This window comes from Daldinia vernicosa (genome assembly GCF_022497035.1).
Source record: "Daldinia vernicosa strain CBS 139.73 unplaced genomic scaffold F5Y00scaffold_9, whole genome shotgun sequence".
Taxonomy (NCBI): domain Eukaryota; kingdom Fungi; phylum Ascomycota; class Sordariomycetes; order Xylariales; family Hypoxylaceae; genus Daldinia; species Daldinia vernicosa.
This window is the reverse complement of record NW_025953925.1, coordinates 612599-634510: the sequence shown is the minus strand read 5'-3', so window position 1 is coordinate 634510 and position 21912 is coordinate 612599. Positions and strand designations below refer to the sequence as shown.

Sequence of the window (21912 nt, the reverse complement as noted above, 5' to 3'; positions counted from 1 at the left end):
AGCTTTAGAACCAGCCGCCTTCCGGGATATCATCTGCACCATATGTACATCTAAAATAGAATGGCAATATATCGTATCGTCAGAAGCATTCATTCTTCGCGTTCCTCGTTTTTTTTTTCTCGTTACCCCGCCCCTCCAAGATTTTCACGGACCGCCGCGGCGTCTCCGTCCTCTGTTGGGTCCGTCTGGGCGCTGCGAAAGCACGTCGCGAAGGGCCGGATCATCCTTATCTTTATCGACATGGTGAACCCGTACGTGCCTAACTCTACGATTAAAATCCGCTTAATTTGCTTTTGTTAGTCCTGAAGAAATATCTCACCTTTGCAGATTATCTGGCCTGGGGTACTTGTGCTCTCGATCTGGACAGAACGGACACACGTACCCAGGCGAATCATGGACGAGACCATGACGGATCATTTCATTTTTACGCTTAAAGCCTTTCCCACCCTCGCTCCGCGGACATCCTTTTACAGAACAATAATGAGGACGAGCGGAAGAATGCACATTTGCATGTGAGTTGAGCAGATACTGTGTCTGAAACGGAGGCGCAGTACAGCCTGGTACAGTACAAACGAATGCGCCAACTGCGGGATTTGTCATATTATCAATGCTCATCCGTTCCGTGATAGAAGTGGCGGGTGTCGAAGCGTCACCACCGCTACCACCTGGAGTGTCCGCATTGCTGCCACTACTATAATCCTGACCAGATCGATGATGGTTTGTGTTATTGCCGCCTGGATAGAAAAAAGGACTCATAGCAGGGAGCGTGTGCGCTGGAGAAGGCATGCCTGGGGGGCGATACGCATCATTAGGGGATATCGGAGGTGATGCATGAATTCCGCCCATGCGCGGTGGGCCACCTGGAGGGGAGTGAGGATACTGAGGTCCGCTACGCATCGCTAGTTCTTTCGGAGGACCTGTGAACTGATCGAGTAGCTGAGCCCTTATAGAGGGCAGCGGATCGTGGTTGGTCGAGTCGGATTTCGGAGACACCTCTTGGATCGGAGGCAACTCCCCACGATCGGTGGGGGTATTTAAACCAGGCGGCGATCGAACATTGTTTGGATGCATCAGGACCTGACTTGGGGTGTAATTCCGAGGGGAATACATCTCCTGTGGGCCCTGCGACGCATAAGGAGAGATAGGCGCCTGAAGAACGGGCCTGTTTGCATCTTTCATCGCGATATCATCTCGTGCGCCATTTGTCCTAAAGGCTGGAGCGGGCGTCGCTCTTTGCGCAACTCTAGAATCGTCATCAGCTATTTGCGAATCATCCGTATCTACTGGTTTCGATGCCGCTTTAGCAGCAGCGAGCGCGTTTGTCGCGAGAAATTGTAAATCTATAGACTTTGATACTGTCGACTCGGCAGCACGAAAAGCACGGCGATGTGCAGGACCTGGGGACATCTCGTGACTCTTAGTATCATCCTCGTCCCCCGACTCGTCGACCGTTTCTTCCGTGTCCCCTTTACTTTGTCCGTCGTCCTCGTCCTCGTCGTCGTAATGAGCGAGCGGCCGCGACCATGCCTCGGCGACGATTTCGGGCCGTTTTCCGCCGTCCAGATAATGGATCAGCACAGCATCGCCGAGGCTCGGACGAACCTTTTGTCGTCGATTAGAAGATATCCGACCCGAGCTAGAAGAAAGACTGACTTTAGGAATAGGTAACGCCGGCGGGGAGGGCGAGGGTTCGAGTTTGGGGCGGTGAGCCTTCATCAAGGGACTGTTCTGGGGTAAAACGTCATCCGGATCGTACACGTCGTCGCTAGCTGAAGGGTCGTGAGCGAGGGCCGAATCGACGGTCGCAGTCATGCTTTCACTCTCTAGCATGGAATGGCCGTTACTCACGCATTGGGCGACTCAAGTCATCATCAGAAAACCAAAATAAAGATTGCCGGTTGTCTTGTGGGAGTTTAGATCAAATTGCGCTAACGTGATTTAACACTATCGAAGTCGCGGTCGCCCTCCCATTCGCATATAAGTGAAGCTGCGAAGTTGTGAAATGTTATCCAGGCGCACACCGGGTTTACCAAGTCGATTGGGCAGACAGGTTCGACCGTTTAGTTGAGTAACACCGCGCACTGGGCTTGTCTGCCGCAACGAGCCGCACACGGATTGGTGGGTTGGTGGGTACTTGGACCCTATCGCTAAAATACGGGGTGGTTGTGCGCGGTATCCAGCTTAGAACTGAGCAGTTCCTTGGCCAGAATGCGCAAATTGGCAGAGCCGGAGGAAAAGAAAAAAAAAGGAAAATAATAGAAATGAAAAAAAAAAGCAAGGGGGGAGTTGAAAAATAAAGAAGGAGAGGGTTCGGTTAGAAACAGACCTTTGGAGAAGGATGCGGTTAATGATAGATTTGGGTTAGACGATAGAAAGTAGATACGGTACGGTGACAGTGGGTATAACGGCAAGTAGTGTATGTCCTGTCCTGGATGGGGGATGGTTATGGGGGGGTGAAGGGATGGGAAGGGAACACGGAGAGTAGCTTGCAATGTGGATTTGAAGTTGCTGCCAAGGACTCAAGCCAGTATATCAAGTATATCCTCGCTGCCTCGTGACCGCCGAAGATTCGACTTGAGATTGGAGTGGTACGGTAGTGCTGCGTAGGTAACGTCGTGGTAAGGCAGGTCAAGTCAGGTCAGGTAAGGTTTGGCGCAAATAATGTAAGGCGGGGGAGAGATGCTGCGGAGCCGCGTTTTCTTCGCTCTTGACTTTCTGTCCAGGTTGTCTAGGTTGTCTAGGTTGTCTGGGTAAGTGGGATGGGGTTGATGGGCGCAGAAACATAGGCTGGCCAAGACTTTAGCCCTTAAGTCTTGGCTAGACGGGACCAGATAGGTTAGTCTACCTGTTTGACTAGTGTAGGTAGACAGGTAGCAGGGCCAGCAGGGTAGAGACAAGCAGGTGAGGTCGTTATCCTTGGATTTGGCGCTGGTAACCCGATGGGATCGGATCAGTCAAATTGCCAGATTGCGCCGTGTGATAGGCAGGTCTTAAAGGCAAAACCCGCATTTAATAAGACCGGGGGTTTATAAGCTTTCTGCTTGGACGAAGTTGCAGGGGTCGGTAATCCAGAAGGGATCCTGACAGGAAAAATTCAGGTCAGAAACGATGTCTCTTCCGTCATGTCGCTTCTGGGACTTGATGGATGGTGGGGAACCCTTGGGAAGCGGGAAGGGGGGGAAAAGAAAATGAAGTGTGAGGAGTTAGACCTGAAAGGATAAAAAAAAAAAAAAAGGAAACGAAACGATTAATGCAAAGCCATGTTACAAGGGTCCAGGGAAAGAGAAGCGGGAGATACATAATAGTAGATTTTTTTGGACTTTTCCTGGAAAGTGGAATACGCCAACGTGAATGTGGTAAGGCATTGACCTAACCCAGTGGTACATATACAATATACATTATACAGCAAAACCAAAAACAAATACAAATACAGCAATTATACATAGGCAGGTAATATAAAATAAGATGTTAGAAGGGCACGCCTTTTCCAGGGTTTCCCGTGTCTAAGAGCCCAATTGAGGGATGAGTCTGGGGATGTTGTACGAATGACTCCACTGATGGTAAGAGGTTGAACGGACCAAGAAGGAAGAGGCGTGCGGCGAAGAATGCGGCTGCGAGTGGATGATCCAAGGACTGGACCTGCCCATCAAGTCCCAAGGAAAAGAAACATAAAACATAAATCACTTACCGCACTGGCTGACTGGTAGCACGAGGTATGTACAAGTACCTTCGTATATCTGCTCTTGTATTTAGGTATTCATGTACCGGCGTACCTATCGGGCAGCGTATCAGCGTACCCACGTAGTACTCCAAATCTTTTGTACCTATTGTACCTGCCGCCTTAACTGGGCTATCCCCGTTTCCGCCGTCTAGCGGCTTTTTTAGCGACTTTTCTTGCTTAGCGACTTTCCAAAGCCTCATCAACAACCCCGGCTTTCGATCCTGCTTCGGTGCGGCAGCGGCAGCCTCGGCAGCTAACCGTCCTTCCCAGAGCTCAGCAGAAGAGCAATACAATTGTGTAATTCACAATCCCACTGCACTGCAACTGCAGCAATCCAGCGATCACTCACTCTGCAAATTCGCTCAAGAGTCAAGTCCTGCGCTAGTTACTCCTCTGTTATATGCAGGTAGGCAATGTTTGTATTATACGTTGTTATGTTTGTATGTATGTGTGAATACAGGTGTACCTACATATACGTATCAGTCAGACGACGGGGAAAATCGACAAACGAGTAATAGCGCGGACGGACTTGATGGGCGAGAGATGCGTCCAACTGGGTGAGTGTACGAATAGAGTGGAAATTTGACGTCGAGTCGGGTGCGTCAGATGGGACTAGAATATCTAGGCCGGCTTTTTGCGGGGATAAAGGCACCGATCAGACAAATGCAGCGCTCGCTATGTATGTTGCTATGTAGCAGGTAGTATTGGAAAGATGCGGCGATCCAGATAACGATCCAATATTGATTACTGGGAGGGGGGCGTATGGCCGTATATCAGTAGAACTATTACCAATGCCCTTCATTCAGACGTATTTGGACGTCATATAGCACAACTCCCATAGGATAGTGGAGGTCCGAGAAAGAGGGCTTAGCAGAGCAGAGCAATGGTAGCGAGTCGAGAGAATCACAGAAAAGGGGAAAGAAAAGTATATGAGACAGAAGGGAAAGGTGTATTGCACCTCTACATTTCTACATAGTTATTCACAAGCGTGAATTTGCTCGTAACCGCGGCGAGAATTTATGACACATTATCTTAGGTAGGCAGGTTACGGGGTGGGTTTTGCGAATCTGGGGACTACCTACGGTCTGTGCCTCTTGGCTATCCATTCAATACGCACGAAGGTGAGCGGCAGTAGGTATCTATCTTCGTGCTGATACAAGGCGACTCGATCTATGTAGGATGAGGCGGGGTCGCTTCGCATATATTCACTCTCCATACATTACATATTATGTATGTTATGTGCAAGAATGCGGCACGACCGGATCTATGGGAAACTAATAGGTTTCAAATTCGACCTAAAGATAATCACTCAGGATATCTATTATACCTTAGGTAGTTAACTATTCAATTATCAATTATACTGTATTGTATAATGTATTATATCACATAGCTAGCAGAAATAGGGAGGGGGGAAAGGGTTCCAAGGGAAGGGGAAGAGGGGGGGGAATCCCATAAGAGCTGGAAACGCCAGAACAAACACATTAACTACCTACATAGGAATTAACATATTACGTACATCAGATAGCCAGTAGGATATTACATACCTAGTAGGAGACTCATAACGAACGAACAAACTAAATACTAAATGGGGGGATGTGCTTTCAGCTTCCGAGTCTGGATATGACGATTAATGGGGCCAATGTGTGTAAAAGAACGCATCTACTATGTATTATTTGTCTCTCTAACAACGTGCCGCCCACGCAAGAAAAGGGTGGGATTTGCACGATTCGGTAGCACTATAGAAAAAGCCACTCAGAACGGACCAGCTTGGAGTATATAAAAGGGTCTAGCCCAGTATATGTGACGTGGAGTGAATAAAGTACATATGGCACGATGATTGATACAGCCGCATCTGCAAGTCGCTGACCGCAAGACCCGGCAGCCCTCTTGATGCATGGATGCCTGCGGGAAAGGGTATTATTATTGATGTGTCTTATTTTTCTTATTAGCACATAGGTAGGAGGGTTGGGGATCAGGCACGCCTGCGACCTTTAGCTGCACTTTTTCTGTTTTAAAAAAAAAATAAAAAAATAAAAAATACCACCGAGACAATATAATTAGACGTTAAATGTCGGTAGACCGCAATGCGTCACTTATTACAATCTTGGGTTACGATCCCGGTAACAGAAAGAGGAGTTGTGCAGGGTCTTTGGCCGCTCACTCTGTGGGGACATATGGACATACCTACCTGTACATAGAATAGCATGGGAGGCCTCTTCGAAATCGACCTTAGACTACCTACTTGCCCAAAAAAGGTATGCCCGCGCGCGCACGAGAAAAACAAGAGAAGAAGAAAAAAAAAAAAAAAAAAAAAAGGATTCGACAGGACAGGACAGCTCCAAGTCTCTCTCTCTTTTTCTCGTTAGCCCGAGGCTCTCGCTTCACTTCAGCTCCAAGGTGACGAGTGGGCCGCAATTCCGGGCACACATACATACATTAGTAGACGAATACTAAGCTCGAACTATCCAATAGCTCGAAGAAGAAGAAGAAGGGAAAAAGGGATAAATACCTATGATGACGAAAATAGTCCGCGGTCTACATATTCGACTTGATGCCGAGGGATTGGCTGTGCGAGAGTAATTCGCTCCGAGAGGATCCCCGTATGAGTGAGAGATAGAGATAATTTTGTGGGGGGTGGGAAACATACATACTTGAAGGAGGGAAGAATGGAGGGTCCCGTACCACATACATAGCACATACAATACCCTACTACTCCATGTCGTCGCCAACAAATTAGATGCTTCAAACGCCAGACTCACCTGCATGATAAATGCCCTCATCCATGTACTCCGCCGCATATACGTAAGGTATATGTAGGTAGTCATAGGTATAACCCAGTCATAATATTTAATAAGAGATCGCAATGTGTCTGACCTAGTGTAGACTCAGACCAAGTCCCATGTATGACGGTTATTAAGGCTTCATGAGACTCCTCTTCTCTTGTTTCATCTTGGCTATTTATCTCACACATACACGTACAAGCTTACGGCTTCTACTCGTCTTCTATATATTATCCAAGAATATGCCAACCTATATATATCTATAGCATTAGCCTTTCATCATCCCATCATCCCCCCGCAGCTCCGAACCAGGATGTATATTCATGCGTCTCTCTCTCGCACGTCCTCGCGGACTCGCGTTTTCTCCAATGCTATCGCAAATAGTCCGGCCTATGTAGGGCCGGGAGGCAGGACGAAGATCGGCTATGCTCGTGCTCGACTTCTAACGTACTATGTATGTATGTAATTGGACCTCACAACGGTCATGACTGGTTGCCTATCAAGCCTATGACCTGCACGACCCAGAAAGAGAGTTATTTTTCCCACGCCGTCCGCGGCTGGCTGATTCATGTGGTGATCCATTGCCGTCAATGGGTAACGTTGCCGGTGCAGAGTCTGCGGACCCCAAAACCACCCTTTCTACATGCCTCCTGGCAGTTTGCATTAACTGCTCCATTTAAAAAGCTCTCCCATCACGACTTACCCCAAGCCCAACACCATGACTAATGCCATGGTGCGTGTGATAGTTGGTCTATAAACTACATAGTATATACTGTATATGCATGTATAATACGTATAGCGTACATAGTATGTAGAGTCGTACGCGCGACTAGTGAGGCGGTGTCCGATTAGGCTGGCGGCTCAGCGTACACGATGACGCCTTGCAAACACCTAGCTGTCACGATTGGTCCCTTCGGATCATGTCTCTAGAGACAAACCGCCATCGTCACATCGCATCATTACCTAGGCAATTCATCTTCTCCCTTTACTATACCTGTGGCTTCCCTTGTACGCCCTCTGTCGTCGGGAGCGGCATGGAAGAACCTTGCTTCAGATTCCTTGAAACCTTCATTCAGCCGCTTCGGTTGACCTGCATTGGGGGCCACCTCGCTGAGCCTCCTATGAGCCGCACCCAACTAACACATGTCTCCCGGATGTCCAATTAAATTGACACAAGAGGGTAGGACCAAAACTTTTTGTATAACCCTCAAGCCAACCAACCACTTGGGCTGGATGACTACCTAACCTACGTACTCCAGCAAGCGGATAGGGATATATGTATGTAGGTTACATGCTTTCGGGCTCCGCTCCGTAATCAGCAGCTTGACCACTCTGCACGATAGTGGCGCCCCGCGAAAATCGTCTCCACAGTGCATAAGTGATAACCTAGAGGAGTAGGGCTCTGATATGGTACGAGTTTCTTCGGAGCCTGGCGCTCGGCGCCTCGTCTAGCTAAGCCTTGAGAGGAGACAACTCCGGCTGTTTATGAGTACGTAGAACAAGACAGAACGCAAGGCGCCACACTGTTTTAGAGAGATAACTTGAGGTGAGATAATGTAAACGTGGTGGATAATAGCGTATCTCGGATACATCGTCGCTTACACGTGGAGACGTTTGTTGGCCGCGCTATATTGCACCGCAGGACACCGTCATATCTCTATTCATATTTCTAGGTCTTCATATCCACTTAGGCGTAGATTATAGCGACCGGTTGCTCTTATGCGTCAGTCATTACGACTTGATCTTGAGTGTTGCGCGTACACGATCGTGCTACTTATCGGGACTACTAGTCGAGTGTTTCCAAGTCCTTCTACATCGGTTAACCTGACGAACTGGAAAGGCTGTGTTGTGTTAGACGGTGTCTATCTCTGTATTAATATACTGGCCTTGGACTGTTTTGAAACCCCTTTGCGGGGTGCTGCCGAGAATATCATTGCTTAATTACGAACGTCAACTTTTGAAGAAAGTAGATGAGACAACGGAGAAACCCCAAGGGATCCTTAGAATCTGCAAACGCTAAGTGTCAGGTTTGGACATGTAGGTATGGCTAGGGATTTAATCAGAGGTCTCAAAACACCGAGCTGGAAGTAAACCAAAATTGGTGTTCGTGAAGATACCTACATATACTAGGGTTACCCCACTCGAGATAGTATATGTACGATCCCCCGCATTCTCTATCGAAATACATAGCGAACTGGTGACATCGAAGTGTCGTAAATAGGCCGAAAGAACACAACGGCTACACTGATACAGAATCAGTAGTAACAAGTCCAGTAAATAGATATCCTTACTAATCTAGACAGAAGTCGGAAATCCGTAACTAACGTGGGCTTCTAGTATCTTATTGCTAAGGCGTATCACGATGGAATTGCCCCTTACGATGAATGCTGTCGTGTTCGACGGTCCGTACAAGGTTTCGCTTCAGCAACGGCCGGTGCCCAAAATACAAGACGATGGAGACATCATAGTCAAAGTTGACGCAACGGCTCTCTGTGGATCGTGCGTATTATGTAGCATATTGCTTCCCTCCCTAAGCTAATTAACTAATTCTTAAACCCCTTAGTGAGCTTCATACGTTCAGAGGCCACCAACCCTCGAACACAGGATTTATTATGGGCCACGAGTTCGCCGGCACGGTTGTGGCAGCGGGTAGCGATGTTAAATCTGTCAAGATTGGAGATAAGGTGGTATCTCCTTTCACCGTGTCCTGGTAGGCTAGACTGTGCTCTACATGCGATTTGAATAATCCATTAATATGCTCCGTAGCATGAACTGCTTTTACTGCATAAATGGGTATTCGTCTCGGTGTGAACATAGCTTATTGTTTGGCTCGGAAAAGCTGGATGGCGCTCAAGCGGATTATGTGCGAGTACCCCTTGCAGACGGTACGGCTATGAAGGCGCCACCCGAGATCGACGACAATGCGTTGGTGCTCATGGCAGACATATTCCCGACAGGCTTCTTCGGCGCCAGGAATGCATTCAATAGCCTCGGTTCGCAAGATCCGTCCGAAGCCACAGTGGTGGTTATCGGTTGCGGACCGGTAGGACTGTGTGCCATAGTCTCTGCGCTGGAGTACAAGCCGAAACATCTATTTGCCATTGATAGCATCGATAGCCGTCTTGAGCTCGCAAAGGGCTTGGGTGCAGAACCCCTTAACTTTGCGACGGACAGGTCGGCTATGATTGCTCGAATCAAAGAAGCCACAGATAGCCGAGGAGCAGACGCAGTTATTGAAGTAGTTGGCTTAAGCCCTGCCCTGAAGACGGCGTTTGATGTCCTGAGACCTTTCGGTTTCATAAGCAGTATAGGCGTCCACAATGCCGAGGTAATCTAGCCCCTAAGGTATACCCGCTCACGTACTTCCAACTAACAATTCGCTCAGATCCCATTTAGTGGTACTGAAGGGTATAAGTACGCGGTATCTTAGCCCACATTTGAGTTTTCTTATGACTGACACTGGCGTAGCAAAAACGTGAGGTTACAGATGGGAAGATGCCCAGTTCGTTCGATATTCGCCGATGCACTCAGCGTCCTTGCAAGAAACCAACATAAGTTTGGGTAAGTTAGCTCTTCTTTGCCACGAAGCTTGAGTCGACAAGCTATCGGCACTGGCTAATCCCTAGCAGGTTCATGTTCGAGAAAATCATGCCCCTTTCTATGGCCGTATCCGGATACGATCTGTTTGATAAGATGAAAGTGCAAAAGGTGATTTTCAAGCCGTGACTGAAGGACAGTTTGGAGTCATTGCAGACCCTCGAGCGGAACAGAACTGCTCCTCCTAAATTTAGTTCTGCCGAGGCTTGACAATACCATCATGCATGAAGTAGTAAACGACGGTAGAATCATCATGTACTGTAGCGAGTAGTACTCTTTTAACACGATGCGGAGAAGCTGAGTTCTCTGGTGGCATGGAATCAAAAACGCTTGCGAATGCCTTCAGTGTCCATTTTTCGGCCAGGTGAACTGGTAGTACCCATTCGGTCACAGGTGTCTCCGGAATACTCCCTTCCGGGTTCGGGTGGGATTTAAGCATTTCAATCTGATCATCTGGATGTAAATAGAGTCGACGGGGAGGTAGTCCAGATATTAGGGGTCGCGGCAGAGGTAAGTCATCCACGGGGGAATGAGTCAATATTTGTAGCTCAGTCCAATCATGTTGATACCGAAGATTGTCAAGCACCGAAACCGCAAGATTCTCAACGCAATATTTCTCGGCCATGGCGAATATTTGTGTGTTAGAGTCGAAATTGTAGTTGCATGGCAATTCTCATACAAATTAAGGACCCTTTTGGCAAGTTGCAAGCTACAAACTACGACAGGAGCTTAGGACATAAAGGCGGTGTAAAGCGGCACTTATACCTTAGGTACGGATTAGATAACATTAGATAAGGTACTTTATCAATTTTAAGGTTTCGAATCTGGAGCTACATGTGCTCACCTGCCAGATTATTAGAACCACAAGTCAGGCATTCAAAATATAGATTTAAATGTTTCATCTCAATTTTCTGTTCGTGATGGTACACTGACGGCATTCCCCGACCCCAAATGGTGCCCAAATTGACATCACATGGGACCATACGTAAGGAGTAAACTGAGACCGTACGCGTATTATATCGCTACTTATTGGCCCTTAAAAGCCCAAACGCGTTCACAATATGGACTTGGACAGACTAGTAATAACGTATGGCAGCGTCTCGGCGAGGATCATATCCGAAATTCGCTCTTGCGTACGTATTTCAAGTGGCAGTCCGAGAGGAGAGCCACGCATATGGCTGTGCAACTTTCGAGGCGCAGACCTTCAAACCGTTACACAGTAGTTGGCTAGAGAGATCTAGACCTTTTCTATTTCTACAATCTTTGAAGGTGTCATCGAAATGCGGAATCTCGTTCTAGGTACGAATTACTTCGTACACGCCTAATGACGCATAACTCTATATCTCGACTTGCGCCTCTTTTCTTTAGGGTTTGGGACTGACATTCTATTGTATGTAATAATATGTTATAGGGTTGATTATATTATCTAACTAAATGTAGAACTAGTTGCAGAATCATTCATATTTACCTATATATTGTAGGATGAAATAGTATGAATTCTCCCATCTTTGATTACTGACTTGGCAGCTTGTGAGACCAGTAAGTATCTAAAAAGATGCATATACCCCTGTTCCCGATGTAAAGGAACAAGTTGCACTCGGAACAGTGACCAGTCATAACCAAGTATTTTAGGTGCCGAGGAAACCACTAAAGCCTAACTTACACTAGCATTGTACCTACCAAATTATTCGTATCGTTCGTATAGGTACCTATGTACATCGTACCTCTCCTTATAGTGCCCAGTACACCAAATCCTGTTATGTTACTTTTGACGTCTTTTTACTCGCCTTCAGCATTTCAGCATACTCATTCACCATTTCACTTCCCTTACTATATATTATTATAATCGATACTTTACCTTTATACCCTCCTTATTAACAAGGCAATCACGTCGAGCCCCGATACTACAAAACGAATCAATCGGACCGTGCCATCACTCTTCAGCTCTTCATTTCGCCTCCCTTTTCGCGGCTATACCTAGGTACAATTCAAAAAAGGCCGATTAATACCTACCACGTCTCACTCTCAATCAGATCGCAACGCCACCCTGCATCGTCTCGCGCTCGAAAGCAAAAATCGTATAACTTATCGGCTTCCGGAAGGAGCAGAGGCGTCTCTTGAAGATGTCACTAGATTCGCCCAGAATATCTAAAGAGGGACAAGAGGATACCGTTGATCGGGCTACGACAATCTCAACAGCGACGGACCAAAATGATTCTCTAAGTCAACGCACGCCAATCGTGTCGACGCAGGCACAGGAGAGGATAGGCAGCGCAATCGCATCTAATGTCGCCGCTGTTAACGTCCAGGTGCAAGAGTATGCGAATGGATATCACTTTCCGCCGAAATATCCAATAAAGGAGCAAATACGAATGGGTCTGGTTTCGTTCTGGGAATTCTACAACACTGGATTCGGCTTCTTTCTCACCATCTACTCCCTTAACGTCGTGGCTTGGGGTGGCATGCTCTTCCTTCTTCTATGCAATGCTGCGCCAGAGATGTGCTGGGTGGATGGCAGATTTGACTGCAATGATATTGATTCGCCGCGCAGAATATGGATTGAGACGGACTCTCAAATACTAAACGCGTTGTTCTGCGTAACTGGCTTCGGCTTGGCGCCGTGGCGCTTTCGCGATCTGTACTTCTTGTTACGGTATCGTCTTCAGGGTGATCACAAGGCCCTACGAAGCTTAGCAGGCGTTCATCGTGGTTGGTTCCGTCTTCCCGGTTCCGAACAGCTTCCTACGTCTCTTGGACCGAAGAATATCGAGGAGATGATCGGAAGCTACAACGTTGATAGCGTTCCGTATCCCCTAGAGACTATATCAGATGCTCCACCAACAAGCATCCGGGCACCTCCGACTAAGATGTGGAAACTGGATTTTATTATCTACTTCAATGTTGCCAACACGTTTCTACAGTGCGTTCTGTCAGGTTACATGTGGGCCTTAAATCGGTACGATCGACCTAGTTGGTCGACTGGTCTATTTGTTTGTCTTGCGTGTATCGCCTCCGCTATCGCAGGTATCATGATGGGCGTTGAAGGGAAACATGTTAAGGCTATCGAAGGTGTCCCTCTAACTAAGAAGGATATTGAGCGTCTAGCGCGTGATAAGCAACTGGGTATTCCTCATTATAATAACCTTGGCGACAAGAACCCCGAGGAAGAGAAAGAGAAGAAGATGAAGAAGAAGCAAAAGCAGCGATTTTGGAAGGCCAAGCAACCTAGCCTCGCGAGTGATAATGAAAGACAAGCATTCTGTGTTTAAATAAGGCGTTTTGGCAAGTTTTTTTTTTATACCTAGACGGCAGACTTGGTGTTTACTAGCATATTTATTTTTTGAATAATATACCCTCTGGCGTTGCAAAACGCAAATATGTTGTCGAGTAATTTACAGTTTACAGGCTATAATCGGGCATACGATATTCAAGCAGCAGTCTTTCTGCTTTGAGAATGGGCATAACTAAAGGATGGTACATGTAATGATAGCAAAGTGTTCACGAGATCGATTTGGTGAGCACCTGCCGGCTCCAAGATGGGAAATTCCGCAGCTTAGATCCGGGGGGTTTATAGCTAAGCCAATTAGAGCTGAAGTTGATATCGTAAGGCTAATCGGCTGACCAATGCGGGGGCAGTTTCTGGTCCCAGCTCTTGCATTATGTAGGGTATTGTACGTACAGCAGTACCCAGCAAGGTACACGCGCCTTCGCATTCGGCGACTTAGCCAAGGTACCTATGTAAATTACCTAAGACGGGTGCAGTTAAACGTTATCAGTCAGCTATCAGCTACGCGGTGGTCCCCTACTCTCTGACACAATCTTGGAACCTTTACACGTCCTTCCTCGCCGCCACCCCCGAGGAGCTTCGCCTATCTACCGTAGCTCATCAAAGCTGCCTCGAATTAATTTGGTGCATCTATCATATCTCATTCTTTTTCTTATCGTTGCAATTACATTACTCTCGTTTGCTCAATCGTAACATCCCCTGTCTGTCTCTTGCTGGCACAAGACCACTCCTTTGCGAAACCCTCTGTGAATAGCCAGTCATCATGGCGCCAAAGGCCCTTGTCCCTCTCCTGGTGGGCATGATGCTGCTCACCGGTGTCTGCAATACGCTATTTACCAAGTACCAAGTAAGTTCAACCTAACCTAACCTCGCCTCGGCCGTAGCTACCTAGACATTACGGTTCGCTAACCGCGATCGTGCAGGACAATCAATGCGTCCGGAACTGCGACGATCCCGATCCCAAGAAGCGGCAGCGGTTCGAGCAGCCCGTGCTCCAGACGGCGCAGATGTTCATAGGAGAAGTCGGATGCTGGATTGTCGTCGGGCTAAGGCTCCTGTATCAACGCTACGCGAACAGGAAGACTCCGGCTGCCAACGGATACCAGGCAATTCCAAGGGGGGACGCGGAAGTCGACGATAACGATGATGCTGCCAGCGTCAATTCGGAACAGGCGCTTATCCACCCTAATCCTCCGGATAAGAACAGTGTCGGTGTAGTCGATGGGCCCCTGAAGGGTTTTGGTATATTGCTCCTTGCGCTTCCGGCCATATCCGATATTCTCGGCACGACGCTTGTGAATGCAGGTCTGTTCATGGTAGCTGCCTCGATCTACCAGATGACTCGTGGTGCCTTGGTGCTATTTGTCGGTCTGTTCAGCGTTTTTTTCCTGCACCGCAAGCTGCACTTGTTCCAATGGGTTTCCCTCGTTGGCGTCATGATCGGCATTGCGCTGGTTGGACTTGCGGGTATTATCTGGCCTGATGCCAAAGCTGAGGCCACCAATGCCTTGTTCCAGGCCGCAGAGGATGTTGCTACCGAGGAGGGCCTTCGTGCTGCGTTGGGTGTCATGCTTATTGCCTTTGCGCAGATTTTTACCGCTACACAATTCGTCCTCGAGGAGTGGCTGCTAGAGCGTTCCAAAATCGACCCCATCGAGGTTGTTGGCTGGGAAGGTCTCTTCGGTCTTGCTTTTACTCTGATCGGCATGCTGGTACTACACCTCACCATCGGGAGATCCCCTGCTGGCCGCTACGGAATGTTCGATATGGTCGAGGGTTTCCGACAGATGACGGAGTACAGAGCTGTGTGGGTGTCCAGTTTACTAACCATGGTCTCTATTGGGTAAGTTGAGCCCTGCACTATCACATCTTGATAATAGAGATACTAACTTCGTTGCCAGTGGTTATAACTTCTTCGGTCTCTCAGTCACTCGCAACGTCAGCGCAACAGCGCGGTCGACTATTGATAGCTGCCGAACGCTGTTCATTTGGATGGTTTCCCTCGCTCTCGGGTGGGAAGCATTTAAGTGGTTACAAGTTGCAGGATTCGTCTTGCTAGTGTACTTCACTTTCTTGTTCAACGGCGTCGTACGTCCGCCGTTCAAATTCCTCGAGCCAAATGAGGAAATAGACGAGTTACTCCCCGAAGAACCTATCGAGCATAACTAGATTGCCCGCAAAACAAATTGGATTACTTGATGCTGTCTAGGAGCACGCTGGGCTGGACCTAATTATTGTGGATGGTTAAACAGTGGCTAGGGCTTGTGAAGATACATGTTTCTGCATTGAGATGGCGTTGGTTGGTATCAGCATGTTAGTGGGTTATTTTGCTTGTAATATGTGCTTCGGTTGGAGTACTTTGGTTTCGATCGGCGGATCTTTTTGTTTGATACAGTCTTCTAAATTAGAAAGCAGCGTAACCATCACTATACATTCTATTATTTAATTTTCTACTTCCGTTCGATGTCACTTGCTGAGAGGGTTAGGCTATTCGTTCTGCTAGTAGAGTTAAGAGGAGACGACTATAAACTATAAAGACACTTATCCATCCTAATCCGTACGTACTTCGTAAATACTCCTTATAGGGTTTCTCTGGGCTATAATTGCAGGTGGTCATACAATACACTCACTACCTATCTTTCAAGCATCAAAGTTCCCGGCCTACAATACAGATATGTTAGTAGATAGATATGCAGTGTCTATAGTATCGGGCTATTTCTACGCTCCATATCAACACATAACATTCAATGAGGTTCAACTTTAGGATAATAGTACCATCGCTATATAAGTACCTAACCTAGGTAATTATACCAGTTAGTTAATAGTAAACGGGGCCCAGGCATTCTAAAGCAAGCAACAATTTAAGATGCTGGACTATCTATCAACCTGTATAACGCCCCGTTAAAGAAGCTTTGTAACGTAAGGGGAAGAAGATCTCTGCCCAACCCCTCGAAGACCTCTACGGCGTTGATGCCGGGTTGCGCGTTGTACACACGTTCGCATGAGGCGGGACCCTTGCCTTGCCCGTCTAAAACCACCACGCAAACTAGACCACACCGGACCCGCCTGCGATAACCCACGAAAACGCCCAAGCAATGCATACCCATGTTGAAAATAGACTAGATCGCCCCTTTCTCTATCCTACCCGTCCTCACTCGTCATATTGCTGCTGCTGTATCCGACCAAGTTCGATCGAGGGAAGAAAGGCGACCAGATATCTAGCTGACATTGCACAGCAGCTCAGCCTCGAGGATGAACTTGCCCTCCTTGTACTTCTCGCTCGACTCGTAGGCGCGGTCGTACTTCCAGCCCACCGTCTCCTTGCACTGCTTGCACGTGATGTCCCGCACGATATGCCGGCCGGTCGTCATGCTGCGCTCCGACGGCTCGCCCGCGTCCACGTTGACGACCGTGTTGAAGAGGTAGGCTTTGCCGTGCTGCCCGCGGAAGTTCTGGTGGTTTGGGAGGACGAGTTAGCGAGATGGGCTTTTCCCCAAAAGTAAATAGGTGGGTGGGTGGGTGGAATGCTAGATGAGAAAGAAGGTTCTTGTGATATAAGGAAGTAGATAGATAGAAGGCTGGGATTGGGAATGGGATAAGGATAGGATGGGGTATGACATGATATGATATGATATAATATGATGACGTTACAAAGCGAGGGATATCATACCCGACTTATTATCTCTTCGTGATTCGCGAGGTGGGCTTTACAGTTCTTGCATCCATATATTTTGTTACTATCAAGATACGTGTTGTACGCAAGACCCATTGCGGCCGATATCTATCCACGCCGACCGCGTGTGTTCCGTTGGTTAGGTAGGTTACCTAGTTCTGTTTACCGATATATCCGATCCGACAAAGGATTCCGATAAAAGGTCCTTGATTTTCGATCGATGTGTAGGTAGGTACCTAGGTAGCTAAACGAGCTGATCGAGTAAGTATCGCGAGTTTTCGAGGTTGACTGACGATGGCACTGGGCGAAGATATACAATAATAGTGTATTGTATATACGAGGGGCGGACGTCTGTATCCGAGAGGAGCGATAAACGTAACGTAATGCCTAACGGTGAGCGCAAGGACCAAATCCGAAGGCCAGATAGATCGATCTTATTGGCTCTATTTCTTTGTTTGTTTACTCCAGTTAGTTACAAAAGATGTTGGCAGCCGAAATGCATAGTAGCTTGTACAGTGGAAGAATTACGAAAAGACCAAAGCGTTTATGTAGGAACAAACCAGCCTCATGATGCAGGCGTGATGTGGAGTCTTTCGGGGTTGAGGTCGTCATCTGGAGAGGCTTGATGTATGTAAGCTGCTACCTAACAGCTGGAATTGCTTATCTTACGTACGTAGAGTGGTACTTACTTACGTAGGTAGGTCCTTACCCCGCTAACGTGGTATTGTAATGCGGCATGGGCTGCAACTTTCGTATGGGGTAGTTTATCTTACCGCGTAACTACCTGTTTTGATTTATCTTTGTGGAACTGGTCTAGGTTGTATTGCGAAAGCGTTGTTGAATCTAAAAGGACTACGGGACCTCGTCTGTTTATATAATCGGCCCTGTGGGCCCTGGGGGCCTCGTTCCTTCGCTTGATGCTTTACCCGTGACTCACGATCGTGACGTGGACCACCTGCCAACAATCTTCAACACTCAACATCACTACATTCACTCGGCAAACATTCCCATATAAATTCGTACCACCTTCCTTCTCATACCTGAGTTGTCTCTTCTTCACACCAAACATTTGTGATATTCTAGCTCGCATTTTATTTCGTAGCAGCAGACTAATGTTTCTTTAGAAAGCATGAGTAGGCACCTTTAAAATATACCTGCTTAAGTGGTAATGAACTAGTTATTTCCCTCTTAAATCTTATCTTGGTCGAACCCAATAGTCATGTCCAGTTGTAGTTAACTCTATCCATCTCTTAAACATCTTAAGTCACATGTCTTACTAAACTTAAAGAAACCGTACTCATTCGTTAGTCTTATATGAGTCTTTAAAGAAATCTCATTGTTCACCAGGCAGATTGCAATATATCTCCCAACCGATATTAAACAAATCATATATTCTCGATCTCTCCGGCCATAGCCACCGGTTGGCGTCAGGCCGTCATATCTATTAACGAAAGAACTATCTACAAGAAACTGTGAGGGCGGTCCTAGGAAAAAGATCAAATATGCGTAACCCAATAAAGCAATCGTACAACTACAAGAATAGACCAGGACGCCCTCCCCACTCGGCTCACTCGATTTCCAAGTAACCCGGGCAATAGTGGTAACCTATTTTACTGTCTACCACGAGAAGGCCTCCTCGATAAAGTCGATCGACGAGTTGTACTGCTTGCGACGAATCGCTTGTCTGACCTCATCGCTGAGGGCACCAGGTCCGCAAACCGTTACGCCCATTGTCCCAACTTGCTGCTCTGCCTCCATACCGATTAGGGTCTCGATGTTGGGTCTGCCAGGGAACATTTGGACTGTTGACGAAGGGCTGTGTATTTCCTTCGTCGAGCGTGGCCTACTGACGAATAGCATGATCCGCAACACGTCACGCCGTCTATCCATAGCCAGAATCTCTGTCATCCACGGTCGAATCCATTCGAGATGCTCGGGGCTCTGAATAATCCATACCAACACCACTTTTCGCGTAGCTACCGTGCCATTTGCGAAACCCGTAACAAGGTCTCGGACGTGGGGGACTGCGTGAGTAATACCTACGCCACCAGCAAAAAGCATCACTGTGCCGTAGGAGTGCATCATATGCTCGCCACCATACGGTCCCTCGACGAGACATGTTGTCATAAGTCGGCCATCGGGTTGCGCTGCAGCCCTTTGGTATAAAGTGTGTGTCATTCCTGACCGTCCTCGAATGATGAAGGACATGCTGGTCTTACGCATGGCAAGCACGTCTTGTCGGTTCATAGCCAACTTATCCGAAGTCAACTCCTCAGCCTCCTCGCTCCAAGCCAAAGAGAATGGATGAGACTGCCAGAAACTGATGCTTGGCATATATAGGTATGCATGCTGGCCGGGTTTGAAAGTCCAAGGTCGAGCCATCGTCACCGTCAGACGGACAGCATTGCCAGGGAGCGCCTCAACGAGCGTCTTGGTTCCTCCCCGACCGAGGTTGTGGTAAACAAGGCGCATAACACGGATCAACCTGTCGCCAATCCACAAGGGAATAACCGGAATCAACCACTTGATTGCGGAGAGTTGCTTCAAGTCAAGGTGGTACCAAAGGCCCGCAATCGCAAGCGCAGCGAGACCGATGTGCAGAAGCTTAAAGGTTTCGTAGTACGCGTGTCTAGCAATGCTCGAGGCTTGGAATAATATCACGACGAAAGCAATGGTGGCCTAAGCAATATTAGTAAAGGGATCGCCTCGAACACAAACAGATATAACTTACAAGGAAGCCGTATAGCAGGAACGGCACTGTAACAGTAGTATTCAGTGCCGCTGACCATCCACCAGTTGCAGCCGACGCAGCCAAGAAAGCGAACGTATGGCACACTGCTTCCAACGCTACGATACGGCCAAACCAACGATGCATTAGGTTAAAAGTGTCAAACGACATCCCGAGTAGGGCGATGAGAGGGTTGTTCCTGCTGGCCATAAGAAACAAGGGGATCATGTTGGCAGTAGCTAACGTTCCACTTCGGTTCCTCAGCTGCTTACACGCATCCGTAAAGCTGTCGGCGAAGGGAATGTTAATGACACAAAAGGCAACGTTGGTCGCGAAGTATCCCAGTAAAAAGAGGAATTGGAACCGAGTAGGTAGGGTACCAACATTGATGGCGCTGCTCAGCTGAAATTCTCGGTTATGTCGTTTTCTAAACATGGGAGCATAAAAGAGATTCTTCTTGATCCAGGCGAATTTCGTAGACGGGCGTGCAAAATATCGCTGCGTGTCGTTTGTTAAACTCGTAACGGTTCGGACATACTTTTGTAACCCCGTCGTAATGCGCCATATTATGAGACCCAAAGAGAGAGCGGCACAGACGATTAGTAGATAGTTAGATAAAGATTCGTTTTCCATCGCCGGCGTCCATCCCGCTGCCTGCCCCTCACCAGCTTCTGCATTTCCTTCTCCTCCAGCCATGATGAAAACTGTATTGTTGTTGTTGTTATCGAAAATATACCAGCTAAACTAATCAAAGTTTAGAGTTGAATTGAAATGGGAACCTCGATTCAGAAAATCGGCACCAGTAAAGTAAGGAATGTTGAATGGTCTCAAGAGGTTGGTTAATGAGACCTAGTTGGAGTATGTAATGGCTAAACAAGATCAACTTGAATAACCCGAAGAGGAATAGTGAAGGGCAATAACAGCCTGCTGTCAGTGAGTTTTGTTGAAGGCGGCCTAAGTCGTCTCCAAAGCTGTAGTCTAGGTGACTCAAGGTGAAAAGTCTACCACTTGCCAAGGTCGAGCGGGAAGACGAATACTTAAATGGGTGTGTCTTCAGGGTTGGCCCCCAAGGCGGAAAACAATTGACTAAGAGCCTCGAAGAATGCGACCTAGAAGAATGCCTGTAGAAGGCTTACAAGGGCACTGTTGTAAATGAACGAAGTAGATGACGACGTTACACCCGCCCAGATCTGGTTAAAGAACCAAAAAACTTGTGATGTAGTATGGGTCTATGAAGAAGAAAGGACCAAAAGGATTGAGGCCACGGGGTGTGGAAGAGCTAGAGAGCAGTGCCCATTTGCATGAAATATATGAATGAGGAAGAATAAGGAGGTCAGGGTCAGTCTAATTGAAGGTAAGAATTACTCGTGCAGGGCCTATGTGAACCTAGAATATTCAGGTACGTAGGTACCGACGGAGTACCCGCCCCGGGGCGTTGCTGGATTACGTCGACTAATGCTGGTCTGTTTGCCCTCTAACTATGCGCCAATCATCGCGTCTATCCCCCTGAAAATTAAGCATGGGGAGCGGGAATGGAATGGTGTACATAATTAGGTACAATGGACCCAGATGTTCTTTTCACGACTCAGTTGAAACGTTCAAAATTTTCTCTGCATACAACACACGCGTCCGTATGATATCTCTCAAAGTAATTTCGTACCCCTCTGCTAAGCCCAGATTACATATAAGCAAGTCTTGCCTGGGTAAATGTGGGGTATGGGCCGATAAAGTGCCACCAATGTAAGGTACACACAGAAGGAAAACAGCAGGATTGGCCGAGGACCTGAGCCGATCGAGCAAGGGTTACCCAACCCCGGTACATTAGAACCACATCCCTGCTTTATTTCATCCAGAGATCCAACCGTTTGGCCCATCTATCGCACCTATCTAATCTATCTTCGTTATTTGTTGAAACTGTATATTACGCATGCAGGGTTTAGCTCCCGCTCATACTTTAATTTTGAGGCACGAAAGCTTCTATCACAAATTTGGTGTGCCTCCTCATTCGTTATCCGATCTTAATTCTGCATCGCGGTGGGGAGCATCATGAATCGACAGAACAGTTTTGAAACGAGGCCAGCGCACATTACGGATTAGATGACAGGGATCTACGTGATCGCACCACCA

The 21912-nt window shown here is 47.5% G+C and overlaps 8 protein-coding genes across 8 annotated transcripts; 3 read left to right on the top strand and 5 right to left on the bottom strand.

Annotated features, from left to right (window-relative positions):
- Positions 1–144: 144 nt before the first annotated feature.
- F5Y00DRAFT_259309 (uncharacterized protein) lies at positions 145–1812 on the bottom strand (the record flags this gene model as incomplete). The annotated part of the gene is made up of 2 exons (XM_048010852.1): positions 145–259; positions 320–1812. The coding sequence occupies 2 exons, from the start codon at positions 1810–1812 to the stop codon at positions 145–147; spliced, it is 1608 nt and encodes a 535-aa protein (XP_047867749.1).
- A 4199-nt stretch (positions 1813–6011) lies between these two features.
- Positions 6012–7483, bottom strand: F5Y00DRAFT_229341 (uncharacterized protein). Its single transcript, XM_048006758.1, has 2 exons — positions 6605–7483; positions 6012–6548 (listed from the first exon to the last, which is right to left on the bottom strand). Exons 1-2 carry the CDS (start codon positions 6690–6692, stop codon positions 6172–6174), a joined length of 465 nt encoding a protein of 154 aa, XP_047867748.1. The 5' UTR covers positions 6693–7483; the 3' UTR covers positions 6012–6171.
- A 1138-nt stretch (positions 7484–8621) lies between these two features.
- Positions 8622–10258, top strand: F5Y00DRAFT_217844 (putative alcohol dehydrogenase). The gene is made up of 7 exons (XM_048005604.1): positions 8622–8774; positions 8839–9000; positions 9065–9211; positions 9268–9829; positions 9887–9915; positions 9970–10062; positions 10131–10258. Exons 2-7 carry the CDS (start codon positions 8864–8866, stop codon positions 10225–10227), a joined length of 1065 nt encoding a protein of 354 aa, XP_047867747.1. The 5' UTR covers positions 8622–8774; positions 8839–8863; the 3' UTR covers positions 10228–10258.
- On the bottom strand, positions 10064–10834 carry F5Y00DRAFT_217840 (tRNA-splicing endonuclease subunit Sen15). The gene has a single exon (XM_048005603.1). The coding sequence runs from the start codon at positions 10721–10723 to the stop codon at positions 10289–10291; it is 435 nt and encodes a 144-aa protein (XP_047867746.1). The 5' UTR covers positions 10724–10834; the 3' UTR covers positions 10064–10288.
- An 869-nt stretch (positions 10835–11703) lies between these two features.
- Positions 11704–13883, top strand: F5Y00DRAFT_229335 (uncharacterized protein). Its single transcript, XM_048006757.1, has one exon. It carries the CDS (start codon positions 12222–12224, stop codon positions 13365–13367), a length of 1146 nt encoding a protein of 381 aa, XP_047867745.1. The 5' UTR covers positions 11704–12221; the 3' UTR covers positions 13368–13883.
- A 96-nt stretch (positions 13884–13979) lies between these two features.
- On the top strand, positions 13980–15925 carry F5Y00DRAFT_217813 (uncharacterized protein). The gene is made up of 3 exons (XM_048005602.1): positions 13980–14231; positions 14308–15227; positions 15286–15925. Exons 1-3 carry the CDS (start codon positions 14148–14150, stop codon positions 15551–15553), a joined length of 1272 nt encoding a protein of 423 aa, XP_047867744.1. The 5' UTR covers positions 13980–14147; the 3' UTR covers positions 15554–15925.
- A 207-nt stretch (positions 15926–16132) lies between these two features.
- On the bottom strand, positions 16133–17885 carry F5Y00DRAFT_229332 (yippee). Its single transcript, XM_048006756.1, has 3 exons — positions 17747–17885; positions 17055–17678; positions 16133–16836 (listed from the first exon to the last, which is right to left on the bottom strand). Exons 2-3 carry the CDS (start codon positions 17151–17153, stop codon positions 16603–16605), a joined length of 333 nt encoding a protein of 110 aa, XP_047867743.1. The 5' UTR covers positions 17154–17678; positions 17747–17885; the 3' UTR covers positions 16133–16602.
- Positions 17886–18674: 789 nt separating this feature from the next.
- F5Y00DRAFT_259303 (FAD-binding domain-containing protein) lies at positions 18675–20481 on the bottom strand (the record flags this gene model as incomplete). The annotated part of the gene is made up of 2 exons (XM_048010851.1): positions 18675–19736; positions 19789–20481. The coding sequence occupies 2 exons, from the start codon at positions 20479–20481 to the stop codon at positions 18675–18677; spliced, it is 1755 nt and encodes a 584-aa protein (XP_047867742.1).
- Between the last annotated feature and the right edge of the window lie 1431 nt (positions 20482–21912).

Excerpts from the sequence above, each read along its gene's own strand:
- F5Y00DRAFT_229335 (XM_048006757.1), top strand. The coding sequence starts at position 12,222 with ATGTCACTAGATTCGCCCAGAATATCTAAAGAGGGACAAGAGGATACC.
- F5Y00DRAFT_217813 (XM_048005602.1), top strand. The coding sequence starts at position 14,148 with ATGGCGCCAAAGGCCCTTGTCCCTCTCCTGGTGGGCATGATGCTGCTC. Across the intron at positions 14,232-14,307 it reads CGCTATTTACCAAGTACCAA|GACAATCAATGCGTCCGGAA; the intron begins GTAAGTTCAACC and ends GCGATCGTGCAG. Across the intron at positions 15,228-15,285 it reads CTAACCATGGTCTCTATTGG|TGGTTATAACTTCTTCGGTC; the intron begins GTAAGTTGAGCC and ends CTTCGTTGCCAG.
- F5Y00DRAFT_217844 (XM_048005604.1), top strand. The coding sequence starts at position 8,864 with ATGGAATTGCCCCTTACGATGAATGCTGTCGTGTTCGACGGTCCGTAC. Across the intron at positions 9,212-9,267 it reads TCTCCTTTCACCGTGTCCTG|CATGAACTGCTTTTACTGCA; the intron begins GTAGGCTAGACT and ends TATGCTCCGTAG. Across the intron at positions 9,916-9,969 it reads AGTGGTACTGAAGGGTATAA|CAAAAACGTGAGGTTACAGA; the intron begins GTACGCGGTATC and ends ACACTGGCGTAG.
- F5Y00DRAFT_229341 (XM_048006758.1), bottom strand. The coding sequence starts at position 6,692 with ATGTGTGAGATAAATAGCCAAGATGAAACAAGAGAAGAGGAGTCTCAT. Across the intron at positions 6,549-6,604 it reads ACATGGGACTTGGTCTGAGT|CTATGACTACCTACATATAC; the intron begins CTACACTAGGTC and ends ACTGGGTTATAC.
- F5Y00DRAFT_217840 (XM_048005603.1), bottom strand. The coding sequence starts at position 10,723 with ATGGCCGAGAAATATTGCGTTGAGAATCTTGCGGTTTCGGTGCTTGAC.
- F5Y00DRAFT_229332 (XM_048006756.1), bottom strand. The coding sequence starts at position 17,153 with ATGGGTCTTGCGTACAACACGTATCTTGATAGTAACAAAATATATGGA. Across the intron at positions 16,837-17,054 it reads ACGAAGAGATAATAAGTCGG|AACTTCCGCGGGCAGCACGG; the intron begins GTATGATATCCC and ends CCAAACCACCAG.